Here is a 23,179-nt window from a genome sequence, read left to right as displayed (position 1 = left end):
GGTCCCCGCTGTTCCTATCTCCTCCGCGGTGCCAGTCACTCAGTCAGCCTCTGCGAGCATCCAACGCCGACCAACCACCACCACAAGTTCACCGCTACCACCACTGCACGGAGTCACGGCGATGACGCCGCCTCACCACCCCGTAAACTTCGCCGTCCTTCTCCTCTTCCTATGCCTCCCGGCAGTCCCACCCGCCGCCGCCGCGGCCGACCCGACCCCGACCCCATGGCCCCCGCAGTTCCACGCGACGCTGGTGATGGACTACCACGGCAACATGTCCGTGGCCGACCTCTGGTACGACTGGCCGGGCGGCCGCAACCTGCACGTCATCCGCTACCAGCTCGCCGCCGACGCGCCATACTACGACAACGAGTGGAACAACGGCACCTCCTTCTTCTACACGCCGGCGCTCCGCACCTGCCGCTCCGCCGCCGTCGGGGTCGGCATCCTCCGCCCGGACTGGCTCCGCCCCGGGGCCGTCTACCTCGGCCGCCGCGACGCCGGCGGATTCGACTGCCACGTCTGGGCCAAGGCCGACTTCATCACCTACTACGAGGACGTCAACACCAAGCGACCCGTCAAGTGGGTCTTCTACACAGGTAACTTGTGGATTGCATTGATTTCTTTCACTTATCGAACACAATTGGCGTGTCGGTTTGAATGCCTCAAGAGCGGATTTGGACAATGCTACCTGCGACGTTGAGCTATACATAGGGCCTGATCGAGTAGCTAAAGTAAACTGACTAAGGGCATGTTTGGATTCAGGAGTTAAAGCAAACTGACTAAAATTTTAGCTCCTCCTTATAGACTAAAAGTGACTAAAAGAATATATTTTTATTATTTTGGTTAATTTTAGTTCTTCATATTTTGATCTTTAATCTATAAAGTGAATAAACTTTAGTCACTTCTCCCTGGATCCAAACCGACCCTAAATTTTGCCGCCTCCTTAGGAGCTAAAACTGACTAAAATAATTCAAACTTGTAACTCATTCTGTTTAGATCTTTAGCTCTTAAAGTGACTAACTTTTAATATTTTTGTTAACTCCTAGGAACCAATCAGACCCATAATCTCTATTTTCGACTAAGGTCTTTTTCGGTTGCATAGAAATTGAAGAGGGTTGAGAGCATATTTCAGAGCAAGAGCTAAAGATTGAAGTGAATTTTTCTATTCACTTCAAGTGGAGTTGAAGGGTTTAAAATCTTTTTTCTATTCAATTTTGAATAGAAAGAGAATTTTAGTCCTCTCAATCACCTTCTTGTTAGCAATCCCTAGGAAGGGAATGGAGAGAACTAGAAGAAGAGCTCGGTAGGTTGGAATATTTAGAGAGGAAAGTGCTCCGCTAGGAAGGATACTTGGAGAAGAAGGAAAATGAAGATAGAGCACAAAGGTTTCTCGATAGAGTTCTGGACTTCTGGTATTTCTTCTTTGATGTCCTTTACACATGGCTCAGCATGTATTTATATCTCCTTAAGCCCTCATAACCTATAGCCTATCTAGTACACATGACCATAGCCCATCTAGTATACCTAACATTCCCCACTCCTTGAAATGCGGCTTGCCCCCAAGCCGCTGACGGTGTATGATCAACTTCTTCTGTTGTTGATTAGCGTCATTGTTGAATGCATCACGCCTCTGCAGCCCTCCATCTGAAATGTGGCAGCTCTTGCAACACTAGAACAACACCTGAAGCGAGCAACATGACAGCGCGATCACCAGGATCCCAAACAAAGACAGAAAAATTGCCTTGGCCACTGCTGACAGCACCCAGATCAGAGAATCTGACAGCACTGGCGATTAGACCCAATACAATCCCTTCAAGCTGGAAGATTGTGACTGAAACAAAGCTTAGTGAGTCAATGACAATGTTGATTGTCTTCGCCTTATCAAGACCCCGTCCTTCAGCCCCAGTTGTCCCAACTTTCTCAGAACCATCCAAATCAATAAGTATAATCGTCCCTGATGGTACCCTCTCATCTGAAGTGGATTCATATTGTACTGAGAAAATGCATAAGCAGTTATTTCTACTGCTAGCCAAGTTCATATGTGTTTTCCCAACAGCGCTGTTGTCAATTCCTGGAAAAAGGTTCTCTAAGACATCTGAACTGTTGAAGATAAATATCTCTATTGCTCCAGAGATGTAAATTCCTTGGATTTTACTTTCCTTGATCTGCGGGTTGTCTTTGGACAAGTCAAGAAGGTTCCTCACTTTTTGCAAATATATCTCCACCATTGGCAACTTCATAATCCACGTGCTCGCTGATGATCCCAAACATACAAAAAGCTCATCCACAACTCGTTGAACTAGTCCAGTTTTCTGTTCATTGTGATGCAAAATGCTTGGTTCATCCATGCTATACGTCTTGCTTGCCCCAGACTGACCATAAGTAATTATAGTCCCAATTATTCCATTGATGGTATCTGAAACAATGGGCACTACATGGAAGTTGTAGACGTCAGATTGTTGGCCATTTTCATAGAATATCGTGTTGAAGCTGAACATGACATCCTCTTCTCTCTCATACTCAAGCTCGTACATAGTGGTGAAAAGGGGAGCCTGAGCATTTCTGATGCTAGCGATAGTTGGTTCGGCCATGCACCGCAGATCGGCCCTAGGGCTCTCCAGGTACTCTTTCCTTGGATGTTGTCCTGAGCTGCGCGTTCTCCAAGACTCCAATGCCTCATCGGTCAGCAGCTCGTAGCAGTGCATCTTCCGGCCGTCCACAGATGCTTGTCGTAGTTTTCTGTTGTCCGCCACCACAACACCGTCCAGGCGCCTCGCGGCCCGTGCCCAGACCGCACTTGCCGTGAAGCTGACAGCGATGAAGATGATCCAGGTCACATGCTCGTTAACACCAATCTCACTGAAGAACGTGTTGAAGGCATCATGTGCGATGCCAACCGAGGTATCACTTTGCTGCATTTCATCAAACACCACTTGAGCATCAATCAAGGTAGATGCAGACTGGCTGTCGGTGAGCCCGAGCTTCTCGGCTACGGCGGCTCTCTTGCCGGATAGCATGCCCTTGATGTGCTGGAATAAGTTGTTCACTCGCAGTGGCTCGTCGGACTTGCCGTTGGGCGGCTCACGATCTAGGACGAAGATCTGGTGGTAGTAGTCGTACGTTGTGGTGTTGCGCCAGATGCGCTTGGCGAGCGCGCGTCGGGCCGGAGCCCCTTGATGGCGATAGGGGTGTGGCCCATGGAGGCGCAGTAGACGGGGTCGTATTCGCCCTCGCCGAACTGGAGGTCGTCGGAGAAGCGCTTTGTGGCCATCTCGATCTCGTTGATGTGGTACTTGCGGTACCGAAAGTCGTGGCTGGAAATGGCGTCCAGAGCACGCACCTTCACGTCGGCCTCCCGGCACACGCGCACCTCGGTGTTGTGGCGCCGCAGCGCCTCCAGGTCGGCCAGCCTCTGCACCGCCTTGGCTGCATCCATGGTCGTGTGGCACCTTGGGGCGCTTGTCCTCCTCACGCATGAACGACGCACGCAGCGTCTCCTTCACCGTCGTCGTCGTCGGGAGGAACGAATCAAACAAGTGGGCGCGAAGCACGTCGTTGAAGTGCGCGTTGTCGGCGCTGAAGGTACAATGTTCCTCGTCGAAGCTGGGGCCATCGTCGAAGATGGACTTCTCGCCAGAGCCGTTGATATCGAAGGGCGCCGCGCCGTAGCCGTCGTGGTCGCTTGACTCGTCATAGATGACCGCATCGACTTCCTGCTGGATGGTGTAGCCGCGCGCTGTGAAGCGGCAGTGGAGCTCATCGCACCGTGCGTCCATGCGACGCTCAACGATGTCACAACGACCGGTAATCTTCTCGGTAAGGCGGACTTCCATCAGGTGCATTGCATCGAGCACCTTGCGAACGATAGCATCAGATGACTCCATAGTGGACGAACGGGGACGCTGCGGGATGAGGCACGACAGATCCAGGAAGCTAGTCTGATACCAGATGTTAGCAATCCCTAGGAAGGGAATGGAGAGAACTAGAAGAAGAGCTCGGTAGGTTGGAATATTTAGAGAGGAAAGTGCTCCGCTGGGAAGGATACTTGGAGAAGAAGGAAAATGAAGATAGAGCACAAAGGTTTCTCGATAGAGTTCTGGTATTTCTTCTTTGATGTCCTTTACACATGGCTCATCATGTATTTATATCTCCTTAAGCCCTCATAACCTATAGCCTATCTGGTCGTGTCGCTCGAGGGCAGCAATGACGCGTGGCGGGCCATCTTCCAGGTGATGAACTACATCGTGGACGCCGCGCCGGTGGCTAGCATGGTGCACCTCGCGCACGACTTCTTCACTCTCCCAAGCGAGGACAGACTCTCGATCAACTCCTACATTGACGCGATTCCATCTCCGGCTTCCTCTATCCTGCAATGGGTGGTGCCCGAGGCGAAGGACGAGGGTCTCAACACCTTGCCCACCAGGTGTTTGACGAATTGTGTTAACCTCATACAGAGTTGTTTCTCGCACTCATGTAGTTGCAGATGGGATTCAGTGCTACATAAGCAACCATGGCCACCACCCGTGCAGCCCGTGTAGTTTGTGATACCGGGAGATGGTGCTCAAGACTGGATTCCACCTTGGCCATCCTTCAGTGGTGAAATTGAGCAACTCGAGTTGATGGTGCTTATTGAGTTTGGATCCTCTCTCACTTTCCTCAGTGATCGCTTGAGTCCTCAGTTATCGGGAGCAGGGCCGGTCCTGAGGGCGGGCAACCGGAGCGGCCGCACCGGGCCCCAAAATTCCAGGGGCCCCACCCTAGGTATACATACAATGTATATACGTATTATGGCCAGGTCCAGATAAAACTAATCCAATTAGGCCCATGTCAATTCAACTGCCTGGACACCACGGTAATTGGAATACTTAATCACCGTCGGCCGCCGCAAACGCACGCGAAAGCCTTGCCCTTGCACGATTGTGCCCTGCGCTTGCCGCCCTTGCCATCTGATCACCTCACATTGCAGTCCTGCCATCTTCTTGCAGGTCCCTAGGCCTGCTGTGCTGCCTATTCACGAAATCACAACACAGGTCACGGCTTCAACTGCTTGAAGCTAAGTTTACCTGAAAGTCCAATGTCTTCTATAAAGATCTTTGAGTATGTTCAGCAAATGGATTCGTATCCAAATATTTCAATCGCTTACCAGATATTATTTACTGTGCTTGTAACTGTTGCATCAGCTGAGAGAAGCTTTTTAAAGTTGAAATTGTTGAAGAACTATTTAAGGTCAATAATGTCTCAAGAACGGCTCAACGGATTAGCCACTTTATGTATTGAGAAGAAATTATTGGACAAGGTTGATAGTAACACTATTATCAACGACTTCACATCAAGAAATGTTAGAAGAAATTTTTGAGGTAATATGTAAACATATTTGAATTTATTTTGATATATTTGAGTTTTTTATCATATAAAAAATTTGCCGATGAACTTAGAAGAAAGTAAAAAAATTATAGATAAAGCTTTAAAGGCCCCAATTTTTGGTTTCGCCCCGGGTCCCTGAAATCTCAGGACCGGCCCTGATCGGGAGTGCAGATAGTGGGACTGATGGTGAAAATTGCAAATGTAGTGGAACTACGGTTACTCTCGGTCACCTCCCAGCAGTATGCCTATGCGACACTGCATCCCAGCTGCACCGAGGAATTCGACGCCACACACTCGAACAAGGCCAAGATACTCCTCAACATTATGGGTGTCTCACATACATTAGTTATGCATAATCCAGCAAGACCATTGCAGTTGGTGATACTTGCTGATGGCGTTCAAATAAGTCTTATAACCTGGGCCATCTCTCTACGGTTATGGATTCAATCTCTGATCGTGGCCAGTACCATCCTGCCAAAGCGGCCTTGGTTGGCTTTTGATCCAGGCAACCTGTTATGCACGCTCACAGGAGGAGACCACCACCGTGACATCATTCCTGTATCAGCACACGGCACGAATCCTGCAGATGCTGCTATGGTTGGAATGAAAATTGTTGCTGTTGGAACTCATGTCAAGGGTAACATAAACATCGAGCAATTGAGGAAAGATGCAGAAGCACACAAGGACAACTTGGCTGCTCTGATGTTTTTAATCATGTTGAAAGCAGTGGTGGGAGATAAATGAATGTGGTGCCTAGTTTACTTACTGAGCAAGATGCTTTTCATGTTCCAATGCAAATTCTTAACACACGCATGATTTAGCGTGGGGATTCTCTAGTGGCCCAAGTTCAGGTGGTATGCTCTAGTATGAATTCTCCGCTGGCTAATTGGGAAGATGCAGATGCCTTGAGACTCCCGTTTCCGCAAGCACCGGCTTGGGGACAAGCCACATTTGAAGAAGAGGGGAATGTTAGCAGACCATTGCCGGAGTGTGATCAAGCTGATGAAATAAAGGAGAAGTTGCAGTCTTGAGTAAAGACAGACAAAGGAAGAGCGCGAAGAGAGCGACACAGCAATGTTCGGTTATCTGAACCGGAGTGGGCTGGCGTGAGTTGTGGGCCATTGGGAAAAATAGAGTATGCTGGTATGGTCCATTCACTGGGTAGAATATATACCCAGGCGCAGATATGGGAGGAAATCATCGAAGAATAGAAATATAAACAATACAGCTTCCCCCTTGTTCACGTCTTCTTCCACCTCAAGCCTTCTCCTCCTTTCTACATCTGATCTCTGCCCCTCGAATCCCAGTAGTATTCCAGTAGTTAACACTTCTCCCAAAGATTGAAGTGACTAAAATCTTCTTCTTGTTCATTGTTGAATAAGAAAGAGATTTTAGGCTCTCCAATCCCATCTATTTTTGTAGCTCCAAACTAGCGGTGACTAAATTCCTTCCTATTCAAATTAAATAGGATGGGATTTAACCCCTCCATCCATCCCTAACCGAACAATTCCTAAACCGTCCAATTTAATCAGAATGGGCAGTAAGAGCAAGAGTGTGTCTCCACTGTTCACTCGGCGTCTTTGTTTTTTTGGTTGCAAGCCAGTTCATGCACATGCACTTATTCTTTTTGGAATACCTAGGTCATCTCTAGACTATTATCAGTCGCATTTGCTCCAGTTTGTTTCCCATTCTGTCAGTCTCACTAGGCTTGAAGACAACCACCAAGCAGTAGAAAAATGTGTCTGTGGACAAACATCGTTAGCAACTTTGGCCCTGCAGCTTGCCTGATTGTGAAACCTGCCCATAATTTATGATAGCTGGCCCCCAATCATATTTTGTGTTCATATATAGATCTGGTCAAAATAAACCGAAATCAGAGAACCGAACCAAATTAACCCGAACATAATTTCGGTTCCATGTTTCAGAGAACTAAAATAACCCAAGTAATTTCGGTTCCATGTTTCAGAGAACTAAAATAACCCAAGTAATTTCGGCTCTAGACCTGAGAAAACCTAATGAACCGAAAAAACCCAAATGTAATAGAATTCCAATAGACCAATAGAACTTTAGGCTTGGTCCAATACACTAGTAGAAAAGAGCTCAAAGCATGCGGTGGAGTTTAATTTTTATAGGCGGTTTTAGTTATCAAGCGACATTGCTATTTCTACAGGCGGTTTCTTAAGAAAACCGTCACAAGAAATCCATGATTTGTAGTGGCGGTTTTCTTAAGGACCCCACTAGAAATTATTTTTATCCTAGATTTTTTCTACTAGCCACTAGCACTGACGGTTCTAAAAAACGACAGTATAAATGTGTTTAGAACCGCGACTTTTTATACTAGTGATATATCCTTCCCAAATCTTAAGTATATAAACACACAGCCCCTCCAGAACAACAATCATCCATTCAGTCATCTACACATTTTTTTGCTAAAATTATGTTATTTCCCTTTTTTTTTGCTAAACTTCGGTCTATTCGCTTAGAACCGAAACACACCCTAAGAACCGAATACCTAGACCTGTTCATTTGTATGATTCTTTTCAGCCAAGCGTGAGAGTTACATCACGGGTCTCTAGCTCGTAACCCTAGCCACTATAAATGGTACTCTCTCCATTCATAAATATATGATAATGTTGACTTTTTAAAAAACTTTGACCACTCATCTTATTCAAAAAATAATGACTTATCAACTTTTTTGTGATTTATTTTATCACTTAAGGTTGGCAAACTAAGGCTACGGCCAACACATGCAAAACATTGTTTTATAATGTATATTATATTGTTTATAAAATGCTGTTTGAAATTTGAGATTAGTATGAGTAAGCTGTTAGAGATAGACTAATGGAAAATGGTGTGTATATATGCTTGGTGATTTGCTGGTGTGTAGGTAGGACCGCCTACGTTATGAGCTTTGAGGTGGGAGCGGTGCTGGAGGACGCGGCGTGGCAGGCCCCGGAGTACTGCTTCACCAACAACGGTGGGCTTGGGCTGGCCGACGAGACCACCACCACCATCGCTGGCGGCAGCAGCTTCGTCCCCAGGAGCGTGCTGTGAGGTCCCCACGAGCGGCAGCAGCTTCAGTATTTGGAGAAATACGATCGATATGTGCACAGCGTACGCGCAGTAATGTATGTAATCTTTTGCCTGTCTGTTGTTTATCTCTGAGCGAAACGTGTGGCTTTTGTGGTGTCCACGAGCTCTGCGGACTGCGTGACACTATTGAGGAAGAGACGGAAACAAAAGCAAAAAAAGAAAGACATCGGCATGCACAAATAGCATGACGAGACGACTGTACGAAAACCACAAAACTTGCACGTCTTTCATCTACCATCGGAGCAGCTAGCTTTCGTTGCTTCCAGCACAACACACACGTGTGCCAGGCCGCCCAGGGAAACGCTCGAGGAGGTAGTATCTGTGTGGGCTTTGATTTCATCCGTGCATCGCTCGAGACCAGAAGGCCTGTCAACTATCCCGATCACTTCTTGGGCCTCCGTTCTCAAACGCCCAGTACGCAGCCCATCAACCACTGGCCACCGTCACCGGAAACGAACGGCGCTCGAAAAAATATCGGGGCCGACGCATCCGCTGTCTGACTCTGAGACCGAGAGCCTCCAGAAACCCACGCGACGCGACCGACCACCATGGCCGCCTCCGCGCTCCTCCTCTCGCCGCGGCTCGTGTCTTTCCCGCCTCACCCGAGCCTCGCCCCACTCTTCACCAAGAGACCACCGCCCTACCCCCTCGGCGGCGCCGGCGCGAGGCTCCGGGCCGTCGGGGACGGGCCCGGCGCGGGGCTGCCACCCGAGCAGGCCACGGTCTACGACGGCGCCTACGGTCCCTGGACCCTGGAGGACTCCGACGTGCGCGAGGTCCTGCTGTACCGGTCGGGGCTGGTGACGGCTGCGGCGTCCTTCGTGGCGGCGTCCTCCGCGGCGTTCCTGCCGGAAGGGAACCCCGCCGCCTCCGCCGTCACCGGCGCCGCCGACCTCCTGTACGCCGCCGGCGCCGCGGGGCTGGGGCTGTCGCTGGTCCTCATCCACATCTACGTCACCCCGATAAAGCGCTTCCTCCAGGCGCTGTGGGCGGCCGGGGCGCTCGGCTCCGTCGGGACCTACCTCGTCGCCGCCCGCCCGCTGGATGAGGGCCTCGTGCAGTACGTGCTGGACCACCCCGCCGCGCTGTGGTTCGTCGGCCCCACGTTCGCCGCGCTCACTGGCCTCGTCTTCAAGGAAGGTATGCGGATGCTGCTGCTTGTTCAAGGAAGGAAAGATGTTGGCAGTAACTGCATCCATTCCACCCACAGGTCTCTGCTATGGGAAACTGGAAGCTGGCATCTTGACGTTTCTTATCCCTGGGCTTCTTCTTGGGCATTTGGTAACTCAGAAACCAACCACTAGCATTTATCTCCTCAAACTGTTGGTATCTGCTTCTGTTGTCTTACAATCTTTGTGCAGTCTGGTTTAATGGATAACAGCACAAAGGCAGGTCTTTTAGGACTGTGGATGCTTCTTTTCACAATCTTCGCCGCTAGAAAATTCCAGCAGCCCATCAAGGTAAACAATCTCTGCCAGTGACAGCTTCCTGATTCGAACCTGACCTGACAATGTCACCAATCAGGATGACGTCGGAGACAAATCTGTTTTCATGTTCAACGCTCTCCCTGAAGAGGAAAAGAAGGCTTGGATCCAGAAACTCGAGAGGCAAAAGGGGCAAGAGTTGTTTGAGTAGAAAAGAGTAGCTTGTCTTGGTGCAGCCAATAGTTCGTCCGTGAATGTTTGTAGCTCATGTATATGATTATGGCTCCAGAAATTTGACAAATACACCCAAAGACATGAAGACGAGAACACGTTCCAATAGAGATGTAATTACAAATCTGTTAGATCACAGGTAAGATGTAACTAAATAAAGCAGTTTTGTTGTTATAGTCGTTGACAATATTTTAGTTTGTTGCTCCCATGCCTTAATCAAGTAAATACAAAATTCACTACTTGATTGGAAGGTGGAGGAAACAGAAAAAGTTATCTATGAACGTACATATGATGAGCAAACAGATAATGGTAACAGAAACAGAAGACCACATTCGCTTGCATGATAATGGACCATCCACCGAGTTCAGTCTAAAACTACCAAACTTAATCACCACAATACAACTCAATAGTTCTCACATACAATACAACTCAGATACATATAAGCCTTGGAATGCCTTAAACATGTGGCAGATCCCCAAGACATTGGCTACTACTTGGTAGCACCCAATCGCAAGGTATACCATGCAGACTGTTCTGGTAATAAGCTCTTAAAACATCAAGAAAATTTGCACCAACATGACTGATGCCCTAAATAAATAGCTATGAATCACCACCATTCAACCTACCAATGGTACACAAATTTTGAAGAAATCAGTTGCAGAGTCGACTAGTTTCCATAGACAGCGCCATTTGAGTTCAGAGAGGCTCCGTTCTGGGGAACGTCAGCTCCCTCTACCTCCGACAAGAAGCCATTCTCAAAGAACGCTGAATGGAGGGCTTGTACGCACTGTTTTGCCTCACTGTCATTGACTACCAAGGAAATGTTCACCTTGGACGCCCCTTGTGAGATCATCTGGACATTAACACCATTTCTTCGCAGAACGTTGAATGCCTGGCATGCAGCAAAACAGGGTCAGCCATTCATGTTCTCATGTCCATTATCTAAAATAAAAGCACGACCTAGCATGAAAGTTCAGAATCACAAGATGTCATGTTACAAGTAGTATCATGAAAAGCTATGACCTTTTCAAGAATCAATGACGATCGCTGTACATTCCCTATCAGTGAGATGATCGATCTACGTTGCAGCAGATGAACAACTGCAAATTTTTTAAGCTCTTCAACGACATGATCAAGTTCCTGCCACATCATTGTAAAAAAAAAGAATGAGGGCAGTAAAAAAACTTGCTGAAAAAAAATGCCAGGTTAAACTTGCAAAGTAAAACTATGAGAAGCAAAAACAGCAAAAGAATTCAATATGTTATCTGTTCTGTAAGTTTAACATGTACCTAAAAGGCTATCGTGGGTTCTCAACTGCTGCAAGAATCCATATTGATCAAAACTCATAGTTACAAAATGTGTAATTTAGGTTTTACCAAGCATTTCAAAATTCCTAGCTTAATCATACCATTGAACAGAGAGGATAACAAATGCAGAGTAAAACATTTGGTAGCCGGTTGTTATTGGAAGTACTGCCTGTATTGTTTGCTGAAAGTTGAACAAAAAATATTTCCTTACTCAGATGCTTACCTGCTGGATCAATTCACGACTCCATAGTTTTGATGGATCTAGAGTCAACGAGATGCTGACTTCACTAGTAGCCACACAGTCAACAGAGATGCCCAAATCTTCAAATATTGAGAATACCTGCGAATGTACATAAAAATATGATCAAGCTAACAAATAGGTATAGTGGAAACAAACAAATGAGACACATCAGTTGCTTAATGCACCTTTGCTAAAAACCCGTATTGGCCAAGCATCCTTGTGCTCACTATATCCAGCATGGTAACATTAGATTTCAACACAATGCTAGTCAATATGCTCTGCAAAAAAAAAAAGGGTAGATCTGACTTTTCAAGGAACTCGGCAGAGCAGTAATGAGATATTACACAAGAAAAATCATAATCTACAAACACAACAAACCTTGCTCATATCTCTGGATTTAGTGATGACAGTACCAGGTGCATGACGATTGTATGAGTTCTTTACTCTCACTGGAATATCACCATCCCTAGCCGGTCGCATTGACTGGGGATGCAAAACCTACAAAAGACAAGTATCAGAAGTTAAATAAGAACAAATTTACCGGTAATTAAAATATCTGCCATAACATCCAACTTCTTAACCAAAAACAAAAAAAATGGAAAAAAACAAAGGCCAACGAGAATGACCATGTATAATAAACTAGATCTTCTGGCTTAAAATTTGAGCTTTTAGGTGCAACAAGTAATATTTTATTTGATCAAACAAATCATAACTAAAAAATAAAGGTGAAATACCTGTGCACCAAAGTAGGCAAGCTCAGCAGCCTCATCAAAAGTCAAGTAGGGCACGGGTATAGCATTTGCATATATATTAGGATCACATGTCAACACACCATCTACATCCTTCCAAACCTTTAAAAAATAGTAAAGGTGTTACAAGAGACTTTTAGTTTTCATAAAGATCAAAACAACTTAAGTCTTTAACAACAGAGCCTGTTAGTAACCAGCAAGTTGAGGTAGACTATAGAAGAAACCCAACATGATACACCAAGGGGAAAAAACAAAAACATAAAAAAGTAGCAACGACGATATTATTTAAGATCTAAAGCCTTGAACAACTGTCGCGTAAAAACTTAATAAACCTGAAACAAGCAAAAATATTTTACAGGCATCATAGGCTATCTCCAGTAGATCCCCTATTCCATCCCCTATCTCATCCCCTATTTCAAACTCCACTCTGCAAACGAAGTCAAGCAGTGTCGTCTACAGTTTCGTGTCCCCTAGTTTACACTGTCCGCTGGAGAAAGTCTAAGGATCTGAGACTGGAAGTCTGGAACATTGAAAAATAAAAACAAACCTGGATTTCTCTTAATCCCAAGGCTTTGCCAATGGTTGTAGCTGTCAAGTCACTACCACCCCTGCCTAAAGTGGTGACAGCACATGATTTACATCCCTGAAATTGATGTGCATCATTACAAAACCAAACAAAGGAAACTTGACAGTTGACACCCTCAACAGAATCATGTAGAAGTACATACCTTCCCAAGAAAACCAGTGACTATAGGAATAGCAGGGTCATCCATCCAGTCTTCATGTAGCCTCTTCGCAACAGCAGGGTAAGTGGCTTCAAGAATATCCGCATTTGTGAAATCATCGGTGGTTATAAAGCCAATATCAAATGCATCATACTGCCCAAAACAACAACAATTAGTTTACGATATTGTTGGCTTGAAATTGGTTTTTTATTTGTGGACCAAATCTACAAAGACAGAGGCAAATCCATCTGATCTTAGCACCATGAACAGATGGTTTATGCCAAGAAATATTGCCCAGAATTTCAAGGCACCCACATGCAGTAATATGCCAGGAAAGTTTTAAGTGTGCTACTAAATACGAGGGCATATTTACTCTCAAGTGTGCCCTTGTTTGAATCAAAAGCTGACTTCTCTTCTTAGTCCAAGAAAGTTAGGTTAAACAAAGACTACTTTTCTTCACAGAGTAACCAGTGAGCAGAGAACATGTTTTGGCACTATCCAGGTTCCAGACTTCCAGACATAGGAGATCATCTTACTATGGAGTAGTAGCATTCACACATTATTCTACCACAGGTTAGAATGGTTGTCTGACTAGAATCCAAACTTTCAGTTCAAATTTTAATTCTAGGCAACCCTCATATGTTGCCTGTGCTAAAGGACCTCTGCTTCCAACAGACAAAACAATAAGCATTAAATAGTAGTATGCGTGTATAGAAGCATAGCACCTACCCCAACTTGCTTATAACTAAAAGCATTTGTTGTTATATAGAAGCATAGCATTTGACTCACCTGGCGTGCTTTTTTCCCAAGTTTGTTCAAATATGCAGCAAATATTCTTGTCGACATACATTCACCAAAGGAAACAAGGTAATCTCTTGTCCTAAGGGTCAGCTCTTTCATCATAGCAACTCCTTTAAGAAGTTGCTCCAATTCATCCAATAAACCTGTTGCAATAAACATTGGCAGAGGCACTGTCTGAGTAGTGCTTCTGAAAGGTACTTTGATTGGAAGATAAACAAGTGCTAAAAGGAGAATTAGCCGAAGAGAAAGGACACAATGATGGACTGCAGTTAAAGTATAACTTGTATCACAGTGGTATTACAGCTTAGCATCCATTCTGTCATTTCTGGTTTGCTGGCTAAAATAACAGGTATAGAGACTGGTAGCGTTAAATTATTTAACAAGTGCGAGGACTGGCATAGTTAAATCGAGAAGGAGCTGTTATATGATAAACGAAGTGTCCCTATTGCGCACACAGTAAAATGGTGGCCGGTGGCATGGTGCATGGGTGACAGCGACCATAATACATCCACCAGGAATTATTATTCAGATTTCAGACTAAGGGGAGAAAAGTTTCGCACATCCAAGAGAATACATGCATACATCCACCAGGAATTATTATTCAGACTTAGGGGAGAGAAAACTTTGGCACATCCAAGAGAACGACATCCCGTTGTATGGCTAACAGAAGCATTCCTGATAGAGCAAGAGGAACAGCTGAGGCGTTCCAAGAGCAGAGTGGAGCAAACAACAACATACCTGAAACAATCGACCTATCTAAACCGAGCTCATCAACCGTCCTGGCAACAACAAAACAACGCATGGTCAGGTCCAGATGCTGGAGAAACACGATCAATCAGAGGCGGCCAAAAGGCAAATCGAGACCGAGACACACCTAAGATGCAGGTCCTTGATGACAGCGAGCTCAGGGATTTCGGACGCCTTGGGGGCGCCGCAGCTCACCGCCTTCTCGCCGGCCTACACAGACAACGAATCAGGCACACGCGCATCTAGCCTTGTACTAGCTAGTAAGCAAAAGAATCGAGCGCCCCGGCCCAGGCCCAGGCGCCGAGAGGTAGAAATGGAGGGTACCAGGAGGAGGTTATTGGTGGTCTTCCCCATGGCGGAGAGGACGACGACGGGCGTCTCGTCGGGGAAGCTAAGGATGAGGCCGGCCACCTCCCGCATCCGCTCGGCTGACGCGAGCGACGAGCCGCCGAACTTCATGACGACGGTGAACCCCGCCTGGGCATTCCTTGCCCCCGCCGCAGCCGCGGGGGCCTCCTCCGTCCTAAGGACGGGCGGTGCGGTGGACCCCGTCTGGCAGCGCACCGCCAGGCCCCTCCTCCGCCTCCAGCATTGCGGCCCCGGGTTCGCGCTCGCGGGGGCCGGGCGCCGCTCCCTCCCGAGCTTGGAGGCGGCGACGGGCGCGTCCAGAGACAGAGACTCCCTCGCGACCCCCGGGAAGCGCAGCGCCGCCGCCATCTCGGAACGAGGCCGGCGTGCGGTGGGTTCTCCGGTGCGGGAGCGGGTGCGCGCGACCTGGGGAACGGGGAGCGCAGAGGAGGTGGCGGCGAGACAGGGAAGCGGGGCGCTGGGACGGGAGGCGCCTTGTTTATATAGGCGGCTGCTGCGGCGCGGAAACGGACGGCGCAAGCGCGGTGGGCCGTTGGGTCAGCCGCCCATCGGACGGCGCCGATCAAACACCGGGGGCGCGTCGGCCCCTCGCCGCGACCCCACCGGCTAGGTTGACGTTGACCCCACCAGTGGGACGGAAGGGCCGCAGCCGCAGGGGGAAAAAAAGCGGGCGGGCGGGCCGTACCGGTACCGGACGCCGGTGGACCCCGCTTGGAAGCGACGCTGCTGGACTGGTGGTGCGCGCGGCTTGGATCCTTCCTTGTGGCGAAGCTTATTTTGCCCTTTGTTTTTTTTGTCTGTTCTATTATGCCCGTGCAGGCGTGCATACACCGAGAGCTAGTCTAGGTCTAGGAACTCCGTTTTTCCAAATAGTTTTTCCAAATAATTTCTATGCAAAATAATTGAATTCCATTCTAATGATCATAATTTAGATATATATATATATATATATATATATATATATATATATATATCAATTAAGTTAATTCGGTTTTATGCAAAATATATGAGTATCTTATTATTAGCTATATATCGGAGGTATTTATGTACTACATTTTTACTATAGATGACTTAGTTGATGAGCATCTTTTAAGTCATACAGTTGAAACAAATTCTAGTAATACATAAAATCATTTCTTATCCACCATCTTATGAATTTTAGATAACCTTATATAAGAACTTTAAAAAGCGGTGGAATGTCGAATTCCATGCTAAATAAGCTATTTTACTAAATGAATTTTAATTTTTCTAAAATAAAGAGATTCAAACTTCCAGTGAAGATCCCAGACTACCCCGGGAGTCGCAGACATGCAATGTGCCATGGTGCAGTGTGTTTCCAGAACCATCTGTGACTGTGAGTACACTCCCACTGGCCACTAGCGATAGTTTCCGTGGCACGGCGAGACAGGCAATCTACTGCTGGCCTGCTTGCTTGCCCAGGCAGCAGGCACCCAGCAATCCGCTGCTCTGAACTGAAAAATGCAGCAGAGGTTATCAGCAACTAGCATGCGCTTCATCTTCTTTTTCATCGTACGTACTTGTGTGTTTATCGCGCACTCGGATTTATTACTGAAACATGTTTAGATTGAGGTAACCCAGTGGAGCTGGAGTACTGAAAACCTGTGGGCCTGCCTGACCCTGCACCTGCACCTGCATGGAATGGAACTGCACCGCAGCAAAGGGCATCAAAATCTCGTCCATGACCATGAGTGCTAGTAAGAGCTCCAGGGATTCTCTAGCCGGCTGATTGGTTAGGCGGGCGTCGGGCGAGCGGCGCCTGGCTTGGGCGAGCCCGAGCCTGGACAGTGGGAAACGGTATTTCCTCGTGTATTCACACATGCAGCTAAGATATATGTTTTTGTCCTAAGCTGTATCTATGAGTGCAAAGTCAGTATCGCTTTACACATTTAACCAAACAAGGGATATTGCTTGGTCAACGCACGCTGTCAGTTTGGATGGACGTGTGCAGTATACCAATCAGGTGGCAGAAGATTTCCTAAATCAATAATTTAGATAGTTAACATAAAAACTTTTTCTTCAGCAATCCTCCCTGAACAACATTCTAAACTTAACAACTTCTCATTTAACCTCATTTCCTCTTTACATTTAACAACCATTTAACAACTCCTTAAACAAAAATATTGGTTACGGTATGTAGACAATAAAAAAATGATGACCATAGCTCGTTGATAAACTCAACGGGTAGAAAGAGAGCCCGATCTTTCGATGAGAGATGATGGAGGCGAAAATTTTGTTAGAGGCCGACGTTAGCTGTCCGACTACCGCAACCAAAATGGTGTGGCGTCTTGAGCGACTGGTACACCGTCTCCTGATAACTACGATTTGGGTGGAGGTCGACATTGTGCTATCCGACTACAGCAACCACAAGGGTGCTGCGTCTTAGCGATAGTTACACCGGCTCCTGTTGTTGCTGCTCTTGTCGTGCCAGGAACAGTCTTGAACCTGCAAGCAATTGAGAACAAGTAAGAATAAGATAACAATCAGACATTCAAGGATCTGATAGAGTTGGGGTTCTATTTCAAGTATCCGAGTGGTCTAGCCGATGCACACGTTTACAAGTAAGTAGCAAAGGCTAAACTTATATCAAACAAAAACCCAAGTTCTTTGGTGACAGCTAGTTGCTTAAATAGAGGAATAGAAAGAAGTTCTGGTGGAGAACGAAGCTCTCTCGACAGTTTCTAGACGTGTCGTTTGGTTTCTCTCATTGATTCTTCATCCACCATAAAGTAGACGAAGAGAGATTTCCAACAAATACTTATTTGCACTAAACACCTTGGGAGTTGAAAGATATGCTCTATTTAGTCTGGTGCTTGCTGCAGTTACGATTTTCCTCGGGCTGGTGGAGTCATGAAGTTATCTTGACAGTTTCTGGATGCCTCGTTTGGTATCTCTAATTGATTCTTGTTCCACCAAGAAGTAAACAAAGAGAACTTTCCAGCAAGTGCTTATTTGCCTTAATTGGTCTTTGGAGTTGAAAGATATGCCCTCTTCAACTTGCACTTGCTGTAGTTACAAAATCCCTTCGGGTTCAACAACTTTTATCACCTTTTTGCATTCTTCACTCTAAGATGGTTCAACTCCCAAACACCTAAGCATGATAAAGTTTTCACCATGCTTTAGTACCTCATTTAAAAAAGAATTAACTTCAACAGCAAGGAACGAGTTCACCTGATAATTAAGTTTACGTGCACAGACTCGTGTCATTGGTCCTTAATTAGCTACGAATGGTGTAGGGGGTCATTGGTGTGGTTATATCAATAATAATGATACCCTCATCACTCGTGGTGGTAGTCGTGCTCAGTGGCGGAGGAGCCATTATGACTTAGTGTGGCATCAGTCATACTATACTTTTAAAAACTCTTATATCTTCCACTATAACAACAAAACAAAATGTGGTGTGGCGGTTGTGGTGCCTTGTTTATAGCAACAGGTCTTGAGTTTGATTCACGTTTTTTTGCAAAATTTATTTTTTAGCCATACCATATTTTTTCTTTGCCCTCCGCTACTGGTCGTGCTAATATGTATGGCTTGAAAAATGCAACTATTTGGAAGAGTTTTTGATACGGTGTCCATTGTAGCCGTGGTAGCTAACCCAGTTCATATTTTTCAAGTTAATACTTTTTTCTATGATTTGTAATGTTAAACCAGATTTTTGTACATATTTGTTGCAGAAAAAATATTATATACTACGTATCATGGCTAAGAGAAACTCCAAGAGCCTAGCTATAAATTCTAGCTAATTTTAGAGTTTTCGGGGAGGCTTTTTAAAATACAGAGCTTCATGAATGTGGTGGAGTAACCAACAGACTCTCCAATTGGCGATGACAACTAGACCAACGTAATAATACGAGGTGAGTCTTTCCTTCAGCAATGTGCGAGCAATCTCATATGCTCCAAGCGAGTTTTGCCAAAATGAGCACATAAATTGGTAATGGGGGCTAGAACAACAAACTGGATGTGGTGAAAGAAAAACTTTTCTTGAGCAATGCATGAGCATTCTTTCATATTCCTAAACAAGAACCTACCCAAAAAAGAGCCAAGGCGCTCAGAATGTGCACATTGGAAATTGGAAAAGACGTGTGCGATGATTTTGGGAAGGAAAATGCGGAAGCGAAGGTAGATCCCCAATCTGAAGAGGATGAAAATTTAGATTCGTGGGGCGAGGGTGAGGGTGAGGCACCAGATCAATGAAGGGATGGTGTGGATGAGGCACCGGATCTTGGCGAGGACGCCCATCTTCTAGAGGAGGTGACGAGCGTCTTGAGCTCCATCATCTCTCGAGAGATTTGACATTATGAAACACGACGGATGCGGCTTCAACGAAATAGAGGCTTAGGCGAGGGTTTCTCTATTATAGAAAAGCTGGGCATAGCCAACACTCTAAAATGGACATACCAACTCTATTAACAGGTAATGACAATCTCAAACTCACGCCGTCATATTTCCGTTACCATATACGTGAGGCCTGCTGCTCGCGCCTGCTGCTTGCTCTTGCTGCCGTCCACGGACATGGCACTGACAGTGTTGGAGACCACCGAGCAGCAGCTCCTCTCGTGGCAGCAGTCCGTCGAGCAGGGACCGCTCGTGCCCGGGCTGCGGCGACGACGAGCGCGGGGGAAGGAGGAGGTGGCCCCGCACGCGGCCCCGCCCAGGGCGTTCCCGCCGCCGCTGGCGCGGCGCAGGTGGAGCCCACCACCATGGAGATCTCCACCACACATGGATTTCTCCGGCGGCGGCGGCGGCCGCAGCCGCGCCGAGCCGGCCCGGTGGCTCGAGATCGCCCGGAAGCTACTCGTCGCGCGAGACCTGGTCGGCTGCAAGCGACTGCCCAACTTATTATACTGAACAGTTATTCCTGAAGAACTAACCACACTATGACCAGCAGGGGAGAAAGCATTGGTCTGATCCACACTAGGGTTGTTCCTTGTTTGTCCAGTGCCAACCAACGTTGCCTTGCTGCTTGTATGTGATGCAGCCTGAGTGAAATCTTTTCTGCTGTTTTGAAAGCACTTCAGTCAACAGCAAAGTTCTCTCCTCACTCTCAAATGTAAGCCATACTCTCAGATCACATGGGAAGTAACTTGTCCACTTTGATAGTTGCAAAAGAGTAAATGGACCCTGAACCTTCCCAGAAGGATCCTTGTAGTGCCAGACTTTCTCCGGCTCCGTGTCATTTGACATTGTTACTCCAGAAGATGAAAGTGATCCAGCTTCATACATAGTTCTGTTTGCTGTGCTGTTCTCCAAACTTCTTGCTCCTGATCCACATATTGTACTTTCTGTTGACAAGTTTTTTGGATGGTGGCTACAATCAGAAACTTTTTGAGGATGGTTCTGCATAGTGCTAAGATATCTTGATATTCGTCGTGATATGGTTGTATCTGGTCTTGTCCGATCTACTGACTTTCCAACTTCATATAATAAACAAGCAAATGCTCAGACACTACACTTAATTAAAGCTTAGGTTCAGAAATCTGATTTATTGTAATAGAGTTGATGCTTATCATAGCATTAATTCAAATGTACTTGTTGAGCACCAAATTGAGCGCGCGGACGGTCCGGCCCTGAGGCCGGACGGTCCGCGGTCCGGACAGTCCGCGCCTGTGGGCAGGACGGTCCGCGCGTGCGCAGAATAGATTAGGGTTCCGCGTTTTGTGCTACGGTTGTTAGTTAAAATCAGAGGATAAGCTCAGAAATTAGTTTGTAAAGGGTCCAGCCCCCCTCCTCTATAAATAGAGAGGTATACGGCCGATTTGTGATCAACAATCGAATCAATACAACTTTTATTCGCATTTTATCCTAGGAGTAGTTCTAGTCTAGTTTAGGTTTAGCTATCCAATCCCCAAATTCTTCGTCTCTCTTCGGCTCTACGTCGATTAGAGGAGTCTAGGTCGGCCAGCCCGAGCCTAGACACCACCTAGGATCTCTACTCCCCGACGGGGTCCCTCCCGGGAGCGAGATCCAGGCGCCGTCGGCGATCTTCCGCCGCCCCTGCGTACGCGCGGACCGTCCGGCCCCAGGGCGCGGACCGTCCGGCCGTCAGGCAGGGAACCCGAGCTCCAGCACCAGGCCGCGGACCGTCCGGCCCCTGGCCGCGGACAGTCCGCCCCTGCGCAGAGAATACCACCGCGCCTCGCACCAGGTCGCGGACCGTCCGGCCCCGCGCGCGGACCGTCCGCCCCTGTGCAGAGGGCACCGCCACGGTTCTTCTTGAGTATTTGGCGCTCCGAAAAGGCGTCAACATACTTTTTGGCGACTCCGCTGGGGACAACACATATAGACCTATCAAATCGGCCCTTAATGGCTGGTTCAAAGGATAGCTCTGAGGTTTCCACCAGCAATATCATCACACCGACATGGGAAGCCTTGCCGGCTGAAGAACAGCTCCTGTTCGAGGAGCGCCAGGAGCAGCTGATCCAAGAAGCAAAGGCGAAGTTCCTGGCTGACTTCAAAGTGGACAGGAACAACAAAGTCGTTCGGCAACGGGCGACAGATCTGGCTTCGCTCCGACCTACTACGATTACCCCAAATGTAAGTAGCACCAACGAACTCCAATCTCTTAAAGCTTACATAGACGAACAACGAGAACAGATGCAAAATATCATAGGGGTTATGCAAAACGATTGTAGGAGACTAGTACGTGCATTTGATAAATCTAGTGTAGCAAATTTTCCTTCACACGAGTTTGAATTAGGAGATAATACACGTAATACATCGGTTAGAGGTTGTCACGACCAGTCACAACCCCCTTATGGGATGCCGATGGACACGTACCCTGAGCAAACGCAAACCGGCAGTAAACCAGCCGATCTACACACGTCCGGACCGTCCGCTCGCGAGCGCGGACCGTCCGGGTCAGCCACAACCAGGCCCATTTTTAATGAGTTACCTAGACACGCACCCGAGCCACCACATAGGGCACCGAATTTAAACTACCCAGTCGGACGGTCCGCATACAACGACGGACGGTCCGCACATAATTACAGACGGTCCGGGCCAATGTCCGGACAGTCCGCATATGACCTTTTTGAGGAAGATTGTTACTTGAATCCTCACCCATCCCAGCAACACTTCCCATCACAATATGCAATGCACCAGCCCATTAATTCAAGATCTAGAGCCCAGGAAAGCTTTCTGGCCCCACCCAGAGGGCCGGAAAGAAACGATCAAACCTATGAGCCATATAGGGTAAATGGAAATGCACCACGTAGCTCAAACCAATGGGGAGAAAGACAACATGCTAACATCCAGCCGACCCCACCTATGTTTGATCAAAGAGCCGGTGGTCTCGCACCGGCTGCCATTGATATAGTGAGGGAAGAAATAGCCGGGGCGTTACGAGATAAGCTCGGAGTAAGCATGGTCCCTGGGGGGCAATCATATCGGAAGCCTTATGACAGTCGATTTGATCACCACCCATACCCACAGGGAACCAGGATACCCGAATTTGCAAAGTTTTCGGGTGACCAAGGAAAGAGCACGCGTGAGCACATAGGCCAGTTCTTAGCACAATTAGGAGAATTGGCCGACACCGAAGCATTCCGTGTGCGTTTATTTTCATTATCTTTAACGGGGACTGCATTCACATGGTATGCCACGCTCCCTCCTAATTCCATTTTGTCATGGGGAGACTTAGAACAAAAATTTCATGAACATTTTTTCTCTGGTGATTATGAGTTAGATTTAGTAGACTTAGTGGCCCTACGACAAGAAAAGGATGAATCGGTTAGTGATTATATCCGGAGATTCCAGGGTACGAGAAACCGATGCTTTCAAATTCATTTAACAGATAAACAACTGGCGGGAATAGCCTTTGATGGATTGCGCTATTATTTAAAAGAGAGATTAGAAGGCATCCAGTTCTTCACTTTAGCACAATTACATCAGAGAGCTTCGGCTTGTGAAAGCCGAAGCAAAGAACTAGTCAGAACGGTTCATCATAATGTCCATATAGTAGAACACAATCAAAGTAGTTCGGACGATGAACCAAAGAAAGTTTACATTGCCGAAATAGTTTGGCCCGAGCAGGCCAAATCTTCGGCTTGCTCCTCCTTGCAGTCAGTTCAAAAGGAACGACAGGAGGAGGTTAAGTTTACATTTAATG

The 23,179-nt window shown here is 47.0% G+C and overlaps 3 protein-coding genes across 3 annotated transcripts; 2 read left to right on the top strand and 1 right to left on the bottom strand.

Moving 5' to 3' along the window:
* Positions 1-19: 19 nt before the first annotated feature.
* LOC100277542 (uncharacterized) lies at positions 20-8,556 on the top strand. The gene is made up of 2 exons (NM_001151070.2): positions 20-599; positions 8,255-8,556. The coding sequence occupies exons 1-2, from the start codon at positions 122-124 to the stop codon at positions 8,419-8,421; spliced, it is 645 nt and encodes a 214-aa protein (NP_001144542.1). The 5' UTR covers positions 20-121; the 3' UTR covers positions 8,422-8,556.
* Positions 8,557-8,975: 419 nt separating this feature from the next.
* Positions 8,976-10,288, top strand: LOC100191639 (putative DUF2301 domain protein). The gene is made up of 4 exons (NM_001137068.1): positions 8,976-9,600; positions 9,671-9,741; positions 9,822-9,920; positions 9,985-10,288. Exons 1-4 carry the CDS (start codon positions 9,009-9,011, stop codon positions 10,093-10,095), a joined length of 873 nt encoding a protein of 290 aa, NP_001130540.1. The 5' UTR covers positions 8,976-9,008; the 3' UTR covers positions 10,096-10,288.
* A 192-nt stretch (positions 10,289-10,480) lies between these two features.
* LOC103644325 (aspartokinase 1, chloroplastic-like) lies at positions 10,481-15,493 on the bottom strand. The gene is made up of 12 exons (NM_001301567.1): positions 15,010-15,493; positions 14,813-14,895; positions 14,677-14,717; positions 13,927-14,081; positions 13,141-13,290; positions 12,960-13,055; positions 12,398-12,514; positions 12,042-12,161; positions 11,849-11,941; positions 11,646-11,762; positions 11,139-11,255; positions 10,481-11,007 (listed from the first exon to the last, which is right to left on the bottom strand). The coding sequence occupies exons 1-12, from the start codon at positions 15,400-15,402 to the stop codon at positions 10,783-10,785; spliced, it is 1,707 nt and encodes a 568-aa protein (NP_001288496.1). The 5' UTR covers positions 15,403-15,493; the 3' UTR covers positions 10,481-10,782.
* Between the last annotated feature and the right edge of the window lie 7,686 nt (positions 15,494-23,179).

Source organism: Zea mays, chromosome 1 (assembly GCF_902167145.1).
Source record: "Zea mays cultivar B73 chromosome 1, Zm-B73-REFERENCE-NAM-5.0, whole genome shotgun sequence".
NCBI classification, from domain to species: domain Eukaryota; kingdom Viridiplantae; phylum Streptophyta; class Magnoliopsida; order Poales; family Poaceae; genus Zea; species Zea mays.
Note: the sequence above shows the minus strand (reverse complement) of the source record. Positions and strands in the feature narration are given on the sequence as shown.